We start from the raw sequence: 13,313 nt of genomic DNA, 5'->3' as shown, positions 1-13,313 counted from the left end.
GCCCCTGTATGCTACTCTTTCTAATAAATTCCTTTTTTGTTGTTAGTGATCCAGCCTGGTGTTCCTATTGCTCGCAATTAAGAACTCTAAAGACAGACCCGCTAACCCAGTCAGGGCTTCCAAGTGGACCAACTCCAGAGGCATCATCGTCACAGGCACAGAATGACGCCCTGCAGCCATGCAACGTTGTGCCACAGAACATCTGTAGGACACCCAGAGCTGTTCACTAATGTGTATCTAAAGCACGTAACAAGACTAGGAAGATAAAAAAAAATCTACTTCATTAATTACATATTTGGACAACAAAAAACAATTATATTACAATCTGAGTACTTTAAACCTGGGTTTTCTAGTACCCAAGGTCTTACATTCATTCTTCTTGGCTACTTACTATTTGAATAACCTTGGACAGTTTGTTTGATAGCTGGAAAATGGACTAACAGTGGGTTAACTACTCTTCTACTACATTTCAACTTCTTTGAAAAATACAGACAGTAATATCTACACTTCATTGGCTTCTGCTGAGGATTTAAAAATAAAGTCACCTCACATACTTGTGTGGCCCACAGTAGGTATTTGAGAATCATTCCTTCTTTTCCCCGATGTTGATATAATAATTACTTTAGTCTCTGTATGCAGACAAGCCCCTCACCAACTGTGGTGACAATCACCAGCTGATGCCGTCATCTTAGCCGCACTGCACTTGGAAGTAATATGACCTCAGAATACTAGTTCCGATGTTTCTGGCTTCCACGCCTACAATGCTCATACTGTCACTCTCCACATGAGTGAATCCACTGTAAAGGAAGGGACACGCTATATGTTAACTTTGGAAAAGGACAAACATTTAAGTCACAAAGCTTTTACACAAAGATGGAGCTTAACCTTGTATGTTCTCCACCCAGTCCACCCCATCTCTGAGTATACGGGGCTTTGACTTGAGGACCTGCGTTCATTTGTATCAAGTAGCAAAAATCATCACATTCTTGAGTGTGATCAGTTTGAGGTCCTCCTGATGGTAGCTGCCTGAATCACAATGATTCCAGCTACTCTAGAAACTTCTCCTGATACAGGAGTGGGGGGTACCTCATCCAATCTGGGCAGGTCAGAGTCATTTCTCCAGAATTTAGAATTACTATCAATTCCTAACCAGTCTCAGTGAAGGAGATGTAACTGCAGGAGCCAATGGGGCCTTCAGTTTCCACAAAAACACAATGCTGCTTTGTTGCACTATAGAAAAATGGAGCAAGTGTGTAGAGAACCAAACCAACAAACAAAAAAAAAGAACTAACCAACAAACAAAAACAGAAGGAACTTGCTTAGTTTCTCACAGAAGCCTAGTTTTTGTCTATATAGATTGCTTCTGAAACAAGCTTTGGCTTTCATGAACTACCTTTTAGCTTAGCGTAAATCCCATGCTGACTTACTCAACTTAAGAGATTAATAAACCACTATAATACTGTAAAGGAATTAGCCTCCAATTAAAATAAATTAATTTTAAAAAATGCATCTTGTGCAAACAACAACAACGAGATTAATAACAGGAGTGGAATGTGGCAGTTTGCAGACTGTGTCAGAAAACTGCAGGATTGGGTTGGAAAATTGCAGGACTGGCTGGTCTGCGTGGGGCTGAGCAGGGCAACAACTGCTCCCTGATACAAGCAGTCAGTCACCAGTCTCCTTGGTTTGTTTGCAAATAAGGTTGAACTAGCGCCTATCTTCTTTCTTTTTCTCTTTATAGACTTCCTCTTCATCTTCCCCCACCCCCTCAACTCATCTTTAGCAAATTTGCAGAACTCTGTAACTATCACTAAAACCCAGTTTTAAGAACATTTCCATTGGCCCAGAAAGATCTGTTGTAGCCATCTGCAGTAAATCTCATCCTACACTCAACCCTGGGCAGCAGTAATTAACCTTTTGTTCCTATAGACCTGCCTTTTCTGTATGTACGCTATTAAAGGAATCATTCAATATGTGACCTTACACCTTTGGCTTCTTTCACCAGCACAATATGTGGGCAGTTCACCCACATGTATGTCTCTTCACGGCTGAATAACATTCCCCTGTATGGACGCACCACAGTGGATTTCTCCATTTACCAGTTGGCGGGCATCTGCACTGTTTGCACCTTTAGGGTTTTCTGAATAAATCTGCTAAGAACATTCCAGTATAAGTCTTTGTAGACATGTTTTATTTCTCCTAGGGGTATGCTGCTAGGTTTGCTACTAAATTTATATTTAACACACCCATTTTCTTTGGAGAATCAGAATATGTGTTCACACATTATAACATTTTAGGAAACTGAAAAGCTCCTAAAAAGTAATGAAGATAGATGAAATGCAGTCCACAGCTGCCCATCCTGTGGGGATCAGCACGGAGCTAGGTTGCTGCATTTATGATTGCCAAATGAAGCCCTCAAAGGGAAATTACCACTTGCATCAACTAAGGATTTCTGAGGAATCTCTTATGAATTAGCAAAGAGCAGAATTCAAGGTTGTAACACATTCCAGGGTTCTGATTAAAGCACATTTATGTTACTAAGTGTGCTCTGCTCATTGAGAAAATGTCATTTCAGTGAATGGTTTACCATCCTATAAAATGGGTGTGTTAGTCACTCAGTTGTGTCTGACTCTTGTGACCTCATGAACTGTAGCCCGCCAAGGTCCTCTATCCATGGAATCCTCCAGGCAAGAATAGCCATTCCCTTCTCCAGGGAATCTTCCTGATCCAGAAATTGAATCTGGGTATCCAGTACTGCAGGTAAATTCTTTACCATCTGAGCCACCAGGGAAGCCTTAGAATAGCACAGTTTAAAAACACTTATAAAACAAAAGTTTCTGGAACTTCCCTGGTGGCTCAGTGGTTAAGAATATGCCTGCCAACAATATAGGGGACACATCTGATCCCTGGTCCAGGAAGATCCAACATGCCACAGGGCAACAAAGCCCGTGTGCCACAATTACTAAGCCCATACTCTAGAGCCTGAGCTCTGCAACGAAAAGCCGGAAAAAGCCGGCGTGCAGCAATGAAGACCCAGCGCAGAGGTAAGTAAATAAACAGGAATTAAAAACACAAGTGTCTAATCGTGCTCAAAGAATATTTCAGTGAATAAATGTGTTCTGCTCTGTGTGATGCATGCAGAGCAGTGTTTAAAAACGTGTAAAAAAGAAGTTTCTAGAAGTGCTACTTGCTTACTAAGTTGACAACAGTGTTATTTCAGTGAAAAGATGTTCTAACCATTCAGTAATGATACAGGGAATTCTTTAAAGGCACATATAAAAAAGGAAAGGAAAAAAAAAAGCACATCTTGGGAGACCAGCATCACTGGCAAGCTCTTCAGTGGCCTCCTTCCAGTGGCAACAAGTGTTTGTTCACACACATCTCCTGCCACTGGAGGAAAAAAATCATTACTGAGGGGTCATGAGTGGATGTGGGGCGTGTAATCAGGGCCTCCATCGGCCTGGGGGGCTTGATTCACTATGGCTGGCCTGCGGCCCAGGTACAGACAGAACAGAGCAAGGCCACCTCCCCTGAGCACAGGAGAGGGTAGATAGCAACATATTAGGGTCTTGAGTAGGAAATATACAGCCCCTCATGGCCTGCAGTGTGGAGATGGAATGTTATGGCTCTCAAACTCAGCAACTAGGTAGGTTTGTTATACTGGAGTGAGTTGCCATTTCCTTCTCCAGGGGATCTTCTTGACCCAGGGATCAAACCTGGGTCTCCTGCATTGCAGGCAGAAGTTTTACTATCTGAGCTACTAGGGAAGCAGGTTTGTTATAGAAATCTTTAATTGTAAAAATATTTAGTTTGAGGCATTGTATTTTTTTAAATTAACACTGTAAGATGTTTGCTACAAGAGGATGAATTAATCCCATAACTCATGACAACTGATGGTTATGAAGTAGGAGGTGTTACCTTAAGTAACCCAGTGAAACAGACAATCTGGAAGCCCTGTCCTTACTTTGCAGGACTTACTCTGATAAGAAAAAACATGTCATCCCCCAATTCTGGGCTGCCCTGGTAGGTCAGCTGGTGAAGAATCCACCTGCAATGCAGGAGACCCCGGTTCCATTCCTGGGTCTGGAAGATCCCCTGGGGAAGGGATAGGCTACCCACTCTAGTATTCTTGGGGTTCCCTGGTGGCTCAGGCAGTGAAGAATTCACCTGCAATGCAGGAGCCCTGGGTTTGATCCCTGGGTTGAAAGATCCCCTGGAGGAGGGCATGGCAACCCACTCCAGTATTCTTGCCTGGAGAATCCCCAGGGACAGAGGAGCCTGGTGGGCTACAGTCCATGGGGTTGCAAAGAGTCAGACACAACCGAGCGACTAAGCACAGCATCCCCAATTCTAATTGTAAACCAGAGCACAAAAATCACATTCTTTTCAACTTTTATAGTCTTGCCCCTACGGCCACCTAGGTTTGGTAAATGGACCTGGCATTGTACAGGTTACAGAGGCGGGGTAAGGGCTGCATCCAGGCTCACCCCGGCTTCACTGTGCATCCCCGTGGGCCTCTGGGCAGGACCCACGTGGCTGATTTCATCTGGGAAATGTGGGTGATGCTAACTGCAGGTGGTGGCTTTGTATATTAAAGGAGATGATGCGAATGATGCATAGTGTAGCGTCTTTTTTAAAACCAGAGGATAAATATGAACAGTGACTTGCCTTAGGTCCCCAAATAGGGACGGGCAGGCTGGGCTAAGATTCCAAGTCCCATTCACATTCTTGCCAATGGTATCCTCTTGCTGGGAGGCCAGGAGAGGCCATTGTGTAGGTAACATTTAAAAAGTCAGAAGCAATTACCTGGCCCATCTGTGGGACCCACCAAGCAAATGATAGCAGCTCTTGAGGACAGGAAATTTATTTTCCTTGCTCCACATGTAGATTCGCAGGGAGAGGTCAAAGGAAGAGGTGATGACTCGAGTCTGGTCCTTGAAACAAAAAACCAAGTGAGGGAGGAATGTGGGCTCCAAGGCATGGAGCTATGAGGCTGGCAGCAGGCAGGCAAGGGGCCACACTCACCACCCACATGGATGTGATGGGCCTCTGGTGGTCCTGAAAGGCCACCAGCTGCAGGCCGTGAATGGTGAAGAGCACCAGCTCTGAGCCGGACACCAGCAGGATCACCTGGGAGCCGTGGCCCTTCATGAGGTGAGGAGGCATCATGGTGTCTGGCAGCAGGAAGCTCGCAATCTGTCGTACTTTTTGAAATAAAGGCACATAGACTGTCATGTCCTAGAAGCAGCTGGGGGTCTGGAATAGACATGCCTCACCTACGAGGATGTGGAATAATGAAAAGAGCAACGGCTTTGTGTTGCATCTGCAATCAGTCTGACCCATGCATTGACTCCTCTAGTCTACTGGTCATCAGCTGTCAAATGCTGGTGAGGTTCAAGGTGGTACGCACATGAAAGTGATAGTATCCGGCCCATGGTACTATCCAGGGGTGAGGCTTCCACCCTGCTTTCTACCCTTCCCCATCTACAACAGGGGGATGTAAGACATGACCACATGAGAACTATGATGTTTATGACATCTGCTGAAAACTACTGTTGAAGATTCTTTTATACTGTACAGCATTCCTTGTTAAAAAAAAAATTAATTCGATCATTTCCTTATGGAATTTAGTTAGCACCAGGAAAACAAAATTACCTCTTTTGAAGAGTTCATGCGTTTTCTCGTATCAGACAAGGGATTATATTACACATCCTGTTTCCCTTTTTTTCCTCGGCTGCCAGGAAGCTCAGAGTAAAATTTATGGTCAAATGATGATAGGAAAACAAATGAATATAATACAAAGGAAAAAATGCTAAGGAACAAAGAAAAGGCCTATCAGGGTGATGTGGGGTTTGGAAAACAGAGGAGACAGGAAAGGACAAAAATGTGGGTCCTATTTTCCTACTGGACTAGGAGCTCCTTAGGGAAGGGACAGCTGTGGCTTTTACTCATCTCTGTGTGCACTCAGTGCTGAGAGTGGTGACTTGGACACAGTCGTAGAAGGAGAGGTGGGGATGAATGGACGCAGAGGAGGGAGAAGAGTGGACAGCAGTTAACCTCTGAATCCCACGGCCATGCAGAGGGCCCCAACACACAGCAAGTGTTCACCCACTCCACCAGCACACAACAGCACTAGAAAACATCTGTGGGTCACTATGATTCACTGAGAGGAAAGAAAAAGTGCCCCAAAGGAAACATGAGGAAGCACTGTAAGGTAGTGGTGGTGACATGGGGATCCTTACCAAGAATCTCCACTCTATCCCTGGACTTCCTGGTCCCTAGCTCGAAGGTGGTGATGACCAACTGCATGCCGTTGTCATTTCTGTGCATCACCATCAGCCTGGCTGCCTCGTCGGGGGCCCAGCAGGCTCTGGACGTCAGCCAGATGGGGAGAGTGGTGGAGGCAGGAGTCTCATCTTCCGACCGGCACAGCAAGGATTGAGTGTAGAACACCTGGGAAACAGCACCGCACGACTCATCACTGGTGAGGGAAGAGACTTCTCCAACCAGGAGCACTCCAAAAGCCCCCACTGGACCACATCCACCGTGACTGTACTGGGTCTCACAGGGTGCCTCATGTGGACCCGCCTTTCTCAAACGCCCTTACCAGGGTAAAGAGGTTAACCCCGCCCCGTGTCTGGCCCTGCTGGAAAGATCTTGGACACCAGTCCCAGTGAGGTCAGCATAATGGGTGAATCAAATAAATGGATTTCTTTTCCTGAGCGCCTGTCACCATCTTGCTTCTGCCTCCAATGTCTTCCTCCATATTCCTTTCCTATCTTCTTGCAGTCTGCCTCCAACCCCCTTCTTGGTCCCTGGAAGTGATCTGAGGCTGCCCACCGATCCTATGGCCTCTCTCCTTTGGCTGCCCTCCCTGACCCCTGGCCTCCCCTGACTCTCAGGTCCCGGCACAGCCAGTTCTGTCCAGCTTGGCCACTGCTTCTCTTTTTCTGTCCTTCCTTGCTCACCGACCCCAGTGAATCAGGGTCTCAAGACCCGCTTCAGCTGCCTGCTTTTTACTCTGGTCTAATATTCTAACTCAGGCTTTCCGGGTGGCTCAGTGGTAAAGAATCTGCCTGCCAATGCAGGAGACACAGAAGATGCAGGTTTGATCCCTGCGTTGGGTAAATCCTCTGGAGTAGGAAATGACAATCCACTCCAGTATTCTTGCCTGGGAAATCCCATGAACAGAGAAGCCTGGCAGGCTACAATCCATGGTGTCAGAGTTGGACACAACTAAACGATAGAGCTCATGGGTGCACCTGCACACCCACACACACACACTTTTCCAATTCACACCCTGGCACTCAGCCTGAGCATCTCTGAGCCCATGAACCACTGGCAGAGGCAACCATTCTCACAGGCAAGCTGTGTATGGGCCTCCAGGTAATGGATACAGTCCCCACGCTGTGAGCATCTCCTCCATGCTGGCCCAGACACCGTCTTCCTTACTCTTGTTGAAGCCTGTTCTCAGGCCACCAATACCTCATGAGCATTTCCACCAGTAAGTCCCAAACCTTTTCAAAACTGAATTCTGTCATCTTCAGTAAGGTAGCTGACCCCCTCCAGCCTGTGGGGAACACAGGAGCATGGAAAGAACAGAGGCTCCTGGGTGAGGCTGCCATGGCTCTCAGCTCAGCTGGTGGCCCTGAGAAGGCAGTCACTGCTGTGAAAAGTCACAGATGACTCAGCATCACCCATGCAGGCTGTGGGGTTTGGTCCTACATGAGAAGCTGCCCCCACCAGATGCACCCCAAAAGCCTAGGGCACAGGACCCACCACCCTTGTGCACAAAGCCAGACCCCTGAGGCAAGGGACACAGCCTACTACTGACCTCCGGGCTCAGGTCTGAGTTCTGGGTTGACGCGAACACCCACTGCCGGTCAGGTGAGCAGAGGAGACTGGTGGGGTTGCCGGGAAACACGTTGACTCTGGAGAGCAGCTGCAGCCAGGGCACCGTAAGTGTGTAGAGTGCCCCTTCAGCACAGGCGGCCTGCAAGCAACAGAACAAAAATGGGATCAAGAGCCAAAAAGAATCAGAAAGTGTCCAAGGAGATAAGCAAAGGTCTAAGAAACACAGAAATGAAGTTCCTACAGAAGAAAAGTCAAATAATTAACAGACTAACACTGAAAATCCACGTACAAGGACGTCCCTGGTGGTCCATGGTAAAGAATCCCCCTTCCAATTCATTGCAGGGGACGTAGGTTTGAACCCTGACTGGGGAACTATGATCCCACACGCCCCTGAGCAACTACGTCTGAGCGCTGAAACTTCTGAGTCCATGTGCTGCCACAAACACGTGGCACAGTCAAAAAAACAAAATTCATGTGCAATAAAACTTTCTGGAAATAAATCCTGGGGAAGTTGAGCCGGGATGGTCACCACAGACACATTACAATATAACTAACTACTAGGCTTTAAATCTTTCAAAAAATCCTTTAGGCCTTTGATGTTTAAAACTCTAGTATCTAACAAGAGAAGTAAGGGTGGCAGCAGACTTCGCCAACAGAAACACTGTGGCATAGTATCTCCACAAAATTCAAGGAAAGCATGAGCCAGGGATGCAGTATCCAGCCAGGCCACTCTTCAAGCCCCCAGACTACAGAACACAATGCTAAGGCAGGACTTGAATCCGTGGGCCCTTCCTCGGGACCTGACCAGGGGATGGGCTTCATCAAATCACAAGATCCAACGAAAATGTCACCAAAAGAACTAGTGTTATGAGATACACTAAACCGTAAATCAAAGAGCTAATTAAAAAAAAGGTAGACACAAGAGAAGAACAAGGTGTAAATATTTTATGTTCTCAAAAAGCTGGAAATAATACATCTTTAAAAAGTGAAGAGGATCAAAACAGAGTAACTCACTGACTGCCATGGGAGTAAAGGAGTAAAGACAAAAAATAAAACAGGTGACAGGCCTAAATAAGGAAAAAGGAGAAAGAAAGTGTTAAGGTAAAGAAAATCGGGGCTTCCTCAGTGGTCCAGTGGCTAAGAATCCCCATTCCTAATGCAGAGGGCCTGGGTGTGATCCCTGGGTTGGGAAGATCTTCTGGAATAGGAAGTGGCAACCCACTGCAGTATTCTTGCCTGAGAATCCCATGGACAGAGGAGCCTGGCAGGCTACAGTTCATGAGGTCACAAAGAGCTGGACATGACTGAACACATGCAGCCAGATAAAAGAAAAAACTGCATTCTACTGATGACCTGACCATGTGGAATGCCTCTCCATGTGCTAATAACCATCTGATTATATGCTTTTGAGAATGCTAAAACTACTGCACAACTACACTCATCACACACGCAAGCAAAGTAATGCTCAAAATTCTCCAAGCCAGGCTTCAACAGTACATAAACCGTGAACTTCCAGATGTTCAAGCTGGATTTAGAAAAGGCAGAGAAACCAGAGATCAAACTGCCAACATCCGCTGGATCATTGAGAAAGCAAGAGAGTTCCACAAAAACATCTACTTCTGCTTAACTGACTATGCCAAAGTCTTTGTGTGGATCACAACAAACTGGAAAATTCTTAAACAGATGGGAATACCAGACCACCTGACCTGCCTCCTGAGAAATCTGGATGCAGGTCAAGAAGTAACAGAACTGAACATGGAACAATAGACTGGTTCCAAATAGGAAAAGGAGTACATCAAGGCTGTATACTGTCACCCTGCTTATTTAACTTATACGCAGAGTACATCATGAGAAATGCTGGGCTGGATGACGCAGAAGCTGGAATCAAGATTGCTGGGAGAAATATCAATAACTTCAGATATACAAATGACACCAACCTTATGGCAGAAAGTGAAAAGAACTAAAGAGCCTTTTGATGAAAGTGAAAGAAGACAGTTAAAAAGCTGGTTTAAAATTCAACATTCAGAAAACTAAGATCATGGCATCCGGTCCCATCACTTCATGGCAGATAGATGGGGAAACAATGGAAATAGGGAGAGACTTTATTTGGGGGGGGGGCCTCCAAAATCACTGCAGATGGTGACTGCAGCCATGAAATTAAAAGGCGCTTGCTCCTTGGAAGAAAAATTGTGACCAACCTAGACAGCATGCTAAAAAGCAGACATTACTTTGCCAACAAAGGTCCGTCTAGTCAAAGCTATGGTTTTCCCAGTAGTCATGTACGGCTGTGAGAGTTGGACTATAAAGAAAGCTGAATGCTGAAGAACTGATGCTTTTGAACTGTGGTATTGGAGAAGACACTTGAGAATCCCCTGGACATAAGGAGATACAACCAGTCCATCTTAAAGGAAATCAGTCCTGAATATTCACTGGAAGGACTGATGGTGAAGCTGAAACTCCAATTCTATGGCTACATGATGTGAAGAACTGACTCACTGAAAAAGACCCTGATGCTGAAAAAGACTGAACGCGGGAGAAGGGGACGACAGAGGATGAGATGGTTGGATGGCATCACTGACTTGATGAACATGAGTTTGAATAAGCTCCAGGAGTTGGTCATGGACAGGGGAGCCTGGCGTGCTGCAGTCCATGGGGTCGCAAAGAGCTGGACACGACTGAGCGACTGAACTGAACTGAGGAGTGTTCAAATCCTTTGTGTAATGTAAAAGCTGCGTTGTCCTCTTTTTCCTGAGTGGTACCAGTTCTTTATATATTCTGGACACAGTCCTGTGTCATGTTTAAACATGGGAAATACATTAGTCCAGTTTGAAGTTTGCCTTTTATTTTTCTTAACAACGTCTTCTAAAGAGTAAAAGTTTTGAACTTGATGAAATCAAATCTGTTCATTTTTTATTACACGGCTAGTCCTTTGTGAGTCCTAAGAAATTGTTACCTTTGAAAATTTTCTACTAATCTATTCTCCCCAAAACCAGTTAGAATTCATAGGTGGAACTTCCCTGGTGAGCCAGTGGTTAAGACTCTGCACTGCTAGGGCAAGGGGCACAGGTTGAATCCCTGGTTGGGAAGGTCCCGCAAGTCGCACAGTGCGGGCAAAAAATAATAAAAATATTTTTTCTTTTTTACCAAAGAATTAATAGGTAAATTTAGCAAGGCTGTTGGATACAGGTAACTACACAAAAGTCAAATGCACTTCTATGTATATTTATACAGAAATTATTTCTATGTATGCTACAGAGTGATGCATGGCAATTTCTTTATAAATACAAAACCATACATTCTCCTATTACCCTTGGTCTGCACCCTACCCACTTATGTAGCCTCAAGACAGAAGGGTCTGGAGTCAACAATGGTTTAGTGGATGGGGGAGCTTATGTCTGAAGCAAGGCCCTTAAGTGACATTCTACCATATGCAGCAGGGAGCAGGCAGGACATAGCAGCAGTCTTCACTATTGAGGGGGCAGTTGGTGTTGTTCAGTCGCTCAGTTGTGTCCAACTCTTTACGATCCCATGGACTGCAGTATGCCAGGCTTCCCTGTCCTTCATCATCTCCTGGAGTTTGCTCAAACTCACGTCCATTGAATCAGGATGCAATCCAACGATCTTGTCCTCTGTCATCCCCTTCTCCTAATGCCTTCAATCTTTCCCAGCATCGGGGTCTTTTTTAATGAGTCAGTTCTTTGCATCAGGTGGCCAAAGTATTGGAGCTTCAGTTTTAGCATCAGTCCTTCTAATGAATATTCAAGATTAATGTCCTTTAGGACTGACTGGTTTGATCCCCTTGCAGTCCAAGGGACTCTCAAGAGTCTTTTCCAACACCACTGTTCAAAAACATCAATCTCTGGAGTTCAGGCTTTATGGTCCAACTCTCACATGGCATGACTACTGGAAAAAACCATACCTTTGACTACACAGACCACTGTTGGCAAAGTAATGTCTCTGCTTTTTAATATGCTGTCTAGGTTGGTCACAGCTTTTCTTCCAAGGCGCAAGTGTCTCTTAATTTCGTGGCTTCAGTCACCTTCTGCAGTGATTTTGGAGCCCAAGAAACTAAATTCTCTCACTGTTTCCCCATCTATTTGCCATGAAGTGATGGGACTGGATGCCATGATCTTAATTTTTTGAATGTTGAGTTTTAAGCCAGCTTTTTCACTCTCCTCTTTCACTTTCATCAAGAAGCTCTTTAGTTCTTCTTTGCTTTCTGCCACAACGGTGGTGTCATCTGCATATCTGAGGTTACTGATATTTCTCCCAGCAATCTTGATTCCAGCTTTTGCTTCATCTAGCCCGGCATTTCGCATGATGCACTCTGCATATAAGTTAAATAAGCAGGGTGACAACATACAGCCTTGATGTACTTCTTTTCCCATTTGGAACCAGTCTGTTGTTCCATGTCCAGTTCCAACTGTTGCTTCCTAACCTGCATACAGATTTCTCAAGAGGCAGGTTAGGTGGTCTGGTATTCCCATCTCTTTCAGAATTGCCCATCTTTGCATGAAATGTTCCTTTGGTATCTCTAATTTTCTTGAAGAGATCTCTAGTCTTTCCCATTCTATTGTTTTCCTCTATTTCTTTGCAGTGTTCACAGAGGAAGGCTTTCTTATCTCTCCTTGCTATTGTTCGAAACTCTGCATTCAGATGGGTATGTCTTCCCTTTTCTCCTCTGCCTTTTGCTTTTGTTCTTTTCTCAGCTATTTGTAAGACTTCCTCAGACAACCATTGTGCCTTGTTGCATTTCTTTTTCTTGGGGATGGTGTTGATCGCTGCTTCCTGTACAATGTTACAAACCTCTGTCCATAGTTCTTCAGACACTCTCTCAGCTCTAATCCTTTGAATCTATTTGTCACTTCCCAATGTATAATTGTAAGGGATTTGATTTAAAGTGTAAGTGTTAGTCTCTCAGTCATGTCAGACTCTTTGCGACCTCATGGACTGTGGCCTGCCAGACTCCTCCCTCCATGGGGTTCTCCAGGCAAGAATACTGGAGTGAATTGCTATTTCCTACTCCAGGGAATCTTCCCGACCCAGGGATCGAACTCGCATCTCCCACATTGAAGGCAGATTCTTTACTGTCTGAGCCACCAGGTAAGCCCAGGATTGCCTTTATTCAGACTTAATAATAACAGTTTACTCATTTCCCTGCTTCCCAGCCCTCTTGCATCCCACCCCTCTTGCATCCCACTTCTTGCTCTTTCCTTCCCCTTTCTTTCTCCTTGCTGAAGACTGTGCTTTCCCAGGAAAAGCTGTATTATCAGCCTGTGTGCTCTCTGCTCAGGAGGCTCATGCTTCATTCAAGCCTGTTTCTGTCCCTCGATACTCCTATAACTCCTCCTGTCTATGGTCCAGTTTATGGTCAGAGTTATGGAACTGATTTAGATCATTCCTTTATGCCTAGTGGTTTTCCCTACTTTCTTCAATTTAAGTCTGAGTTTTACAATTAG

The 13,313-nt window shown here is 45.2% G+C and overlaps 1 protein-coding gene across 2 annotated transcripts in view; it reads right to left on the bottom strand.

The window, feature by feature from the left end:
* Positions 1-259: 259 nt before the first annotated feature.
* The window catches only part of FBXW12 (F-box and WD repeat domain containing 12), a 36,781-nt gene continuing 23,727 nt past the window's right edge, over positions 260-13,313 (bottom strand). For both annotated transcript variants that reach the window (XM_040240535.1, XM_040240544.1), the window contains 5 exons: positions 7,835-7,993; positions 6,243-6,453; positions 5,026-5,204; positions 4,807-4,934; positions 260-797 (listed from right to left, as the gene is read on the bottom strand). In XM_040240535.1, the coding sequence (XP_040096469.1) occupies positions 689-797; positions 4,807-4,934; positions 5,026-5,204; positions 6,243-6,453; positions 7,835-7,993 (786 nt within the window). In that variant the 3' untranslated portion in view covers positions 260-688. The remainder of the gene's footprint in view (positions 798-4,806; positions 4,935-5,025; positions 5,205-6,242; positions 6,454-7,834; positions 7,994-13,313) is intronic.

This window comes from Oryx dammah, unplaced genomic scaffold, assembly GCF_014754425.2.
Source record: "Oryx dammah isolate SB20612 unplaced genomic scaffold, SCBI_Odam_1.1 HiC_scaffold_1, whole genome shotgun sequence".
NCBI lineage: Eukaryota > Metazoa > Chordata > Mammalia > Artiodactyla > Bovidae > Oryx > Oryx dammah.
The sequence above is the reverse complement of the archived record's forward strand: the minus strand, read 5'-3'. Positions and strand labels throughout refer to the sequence as shown.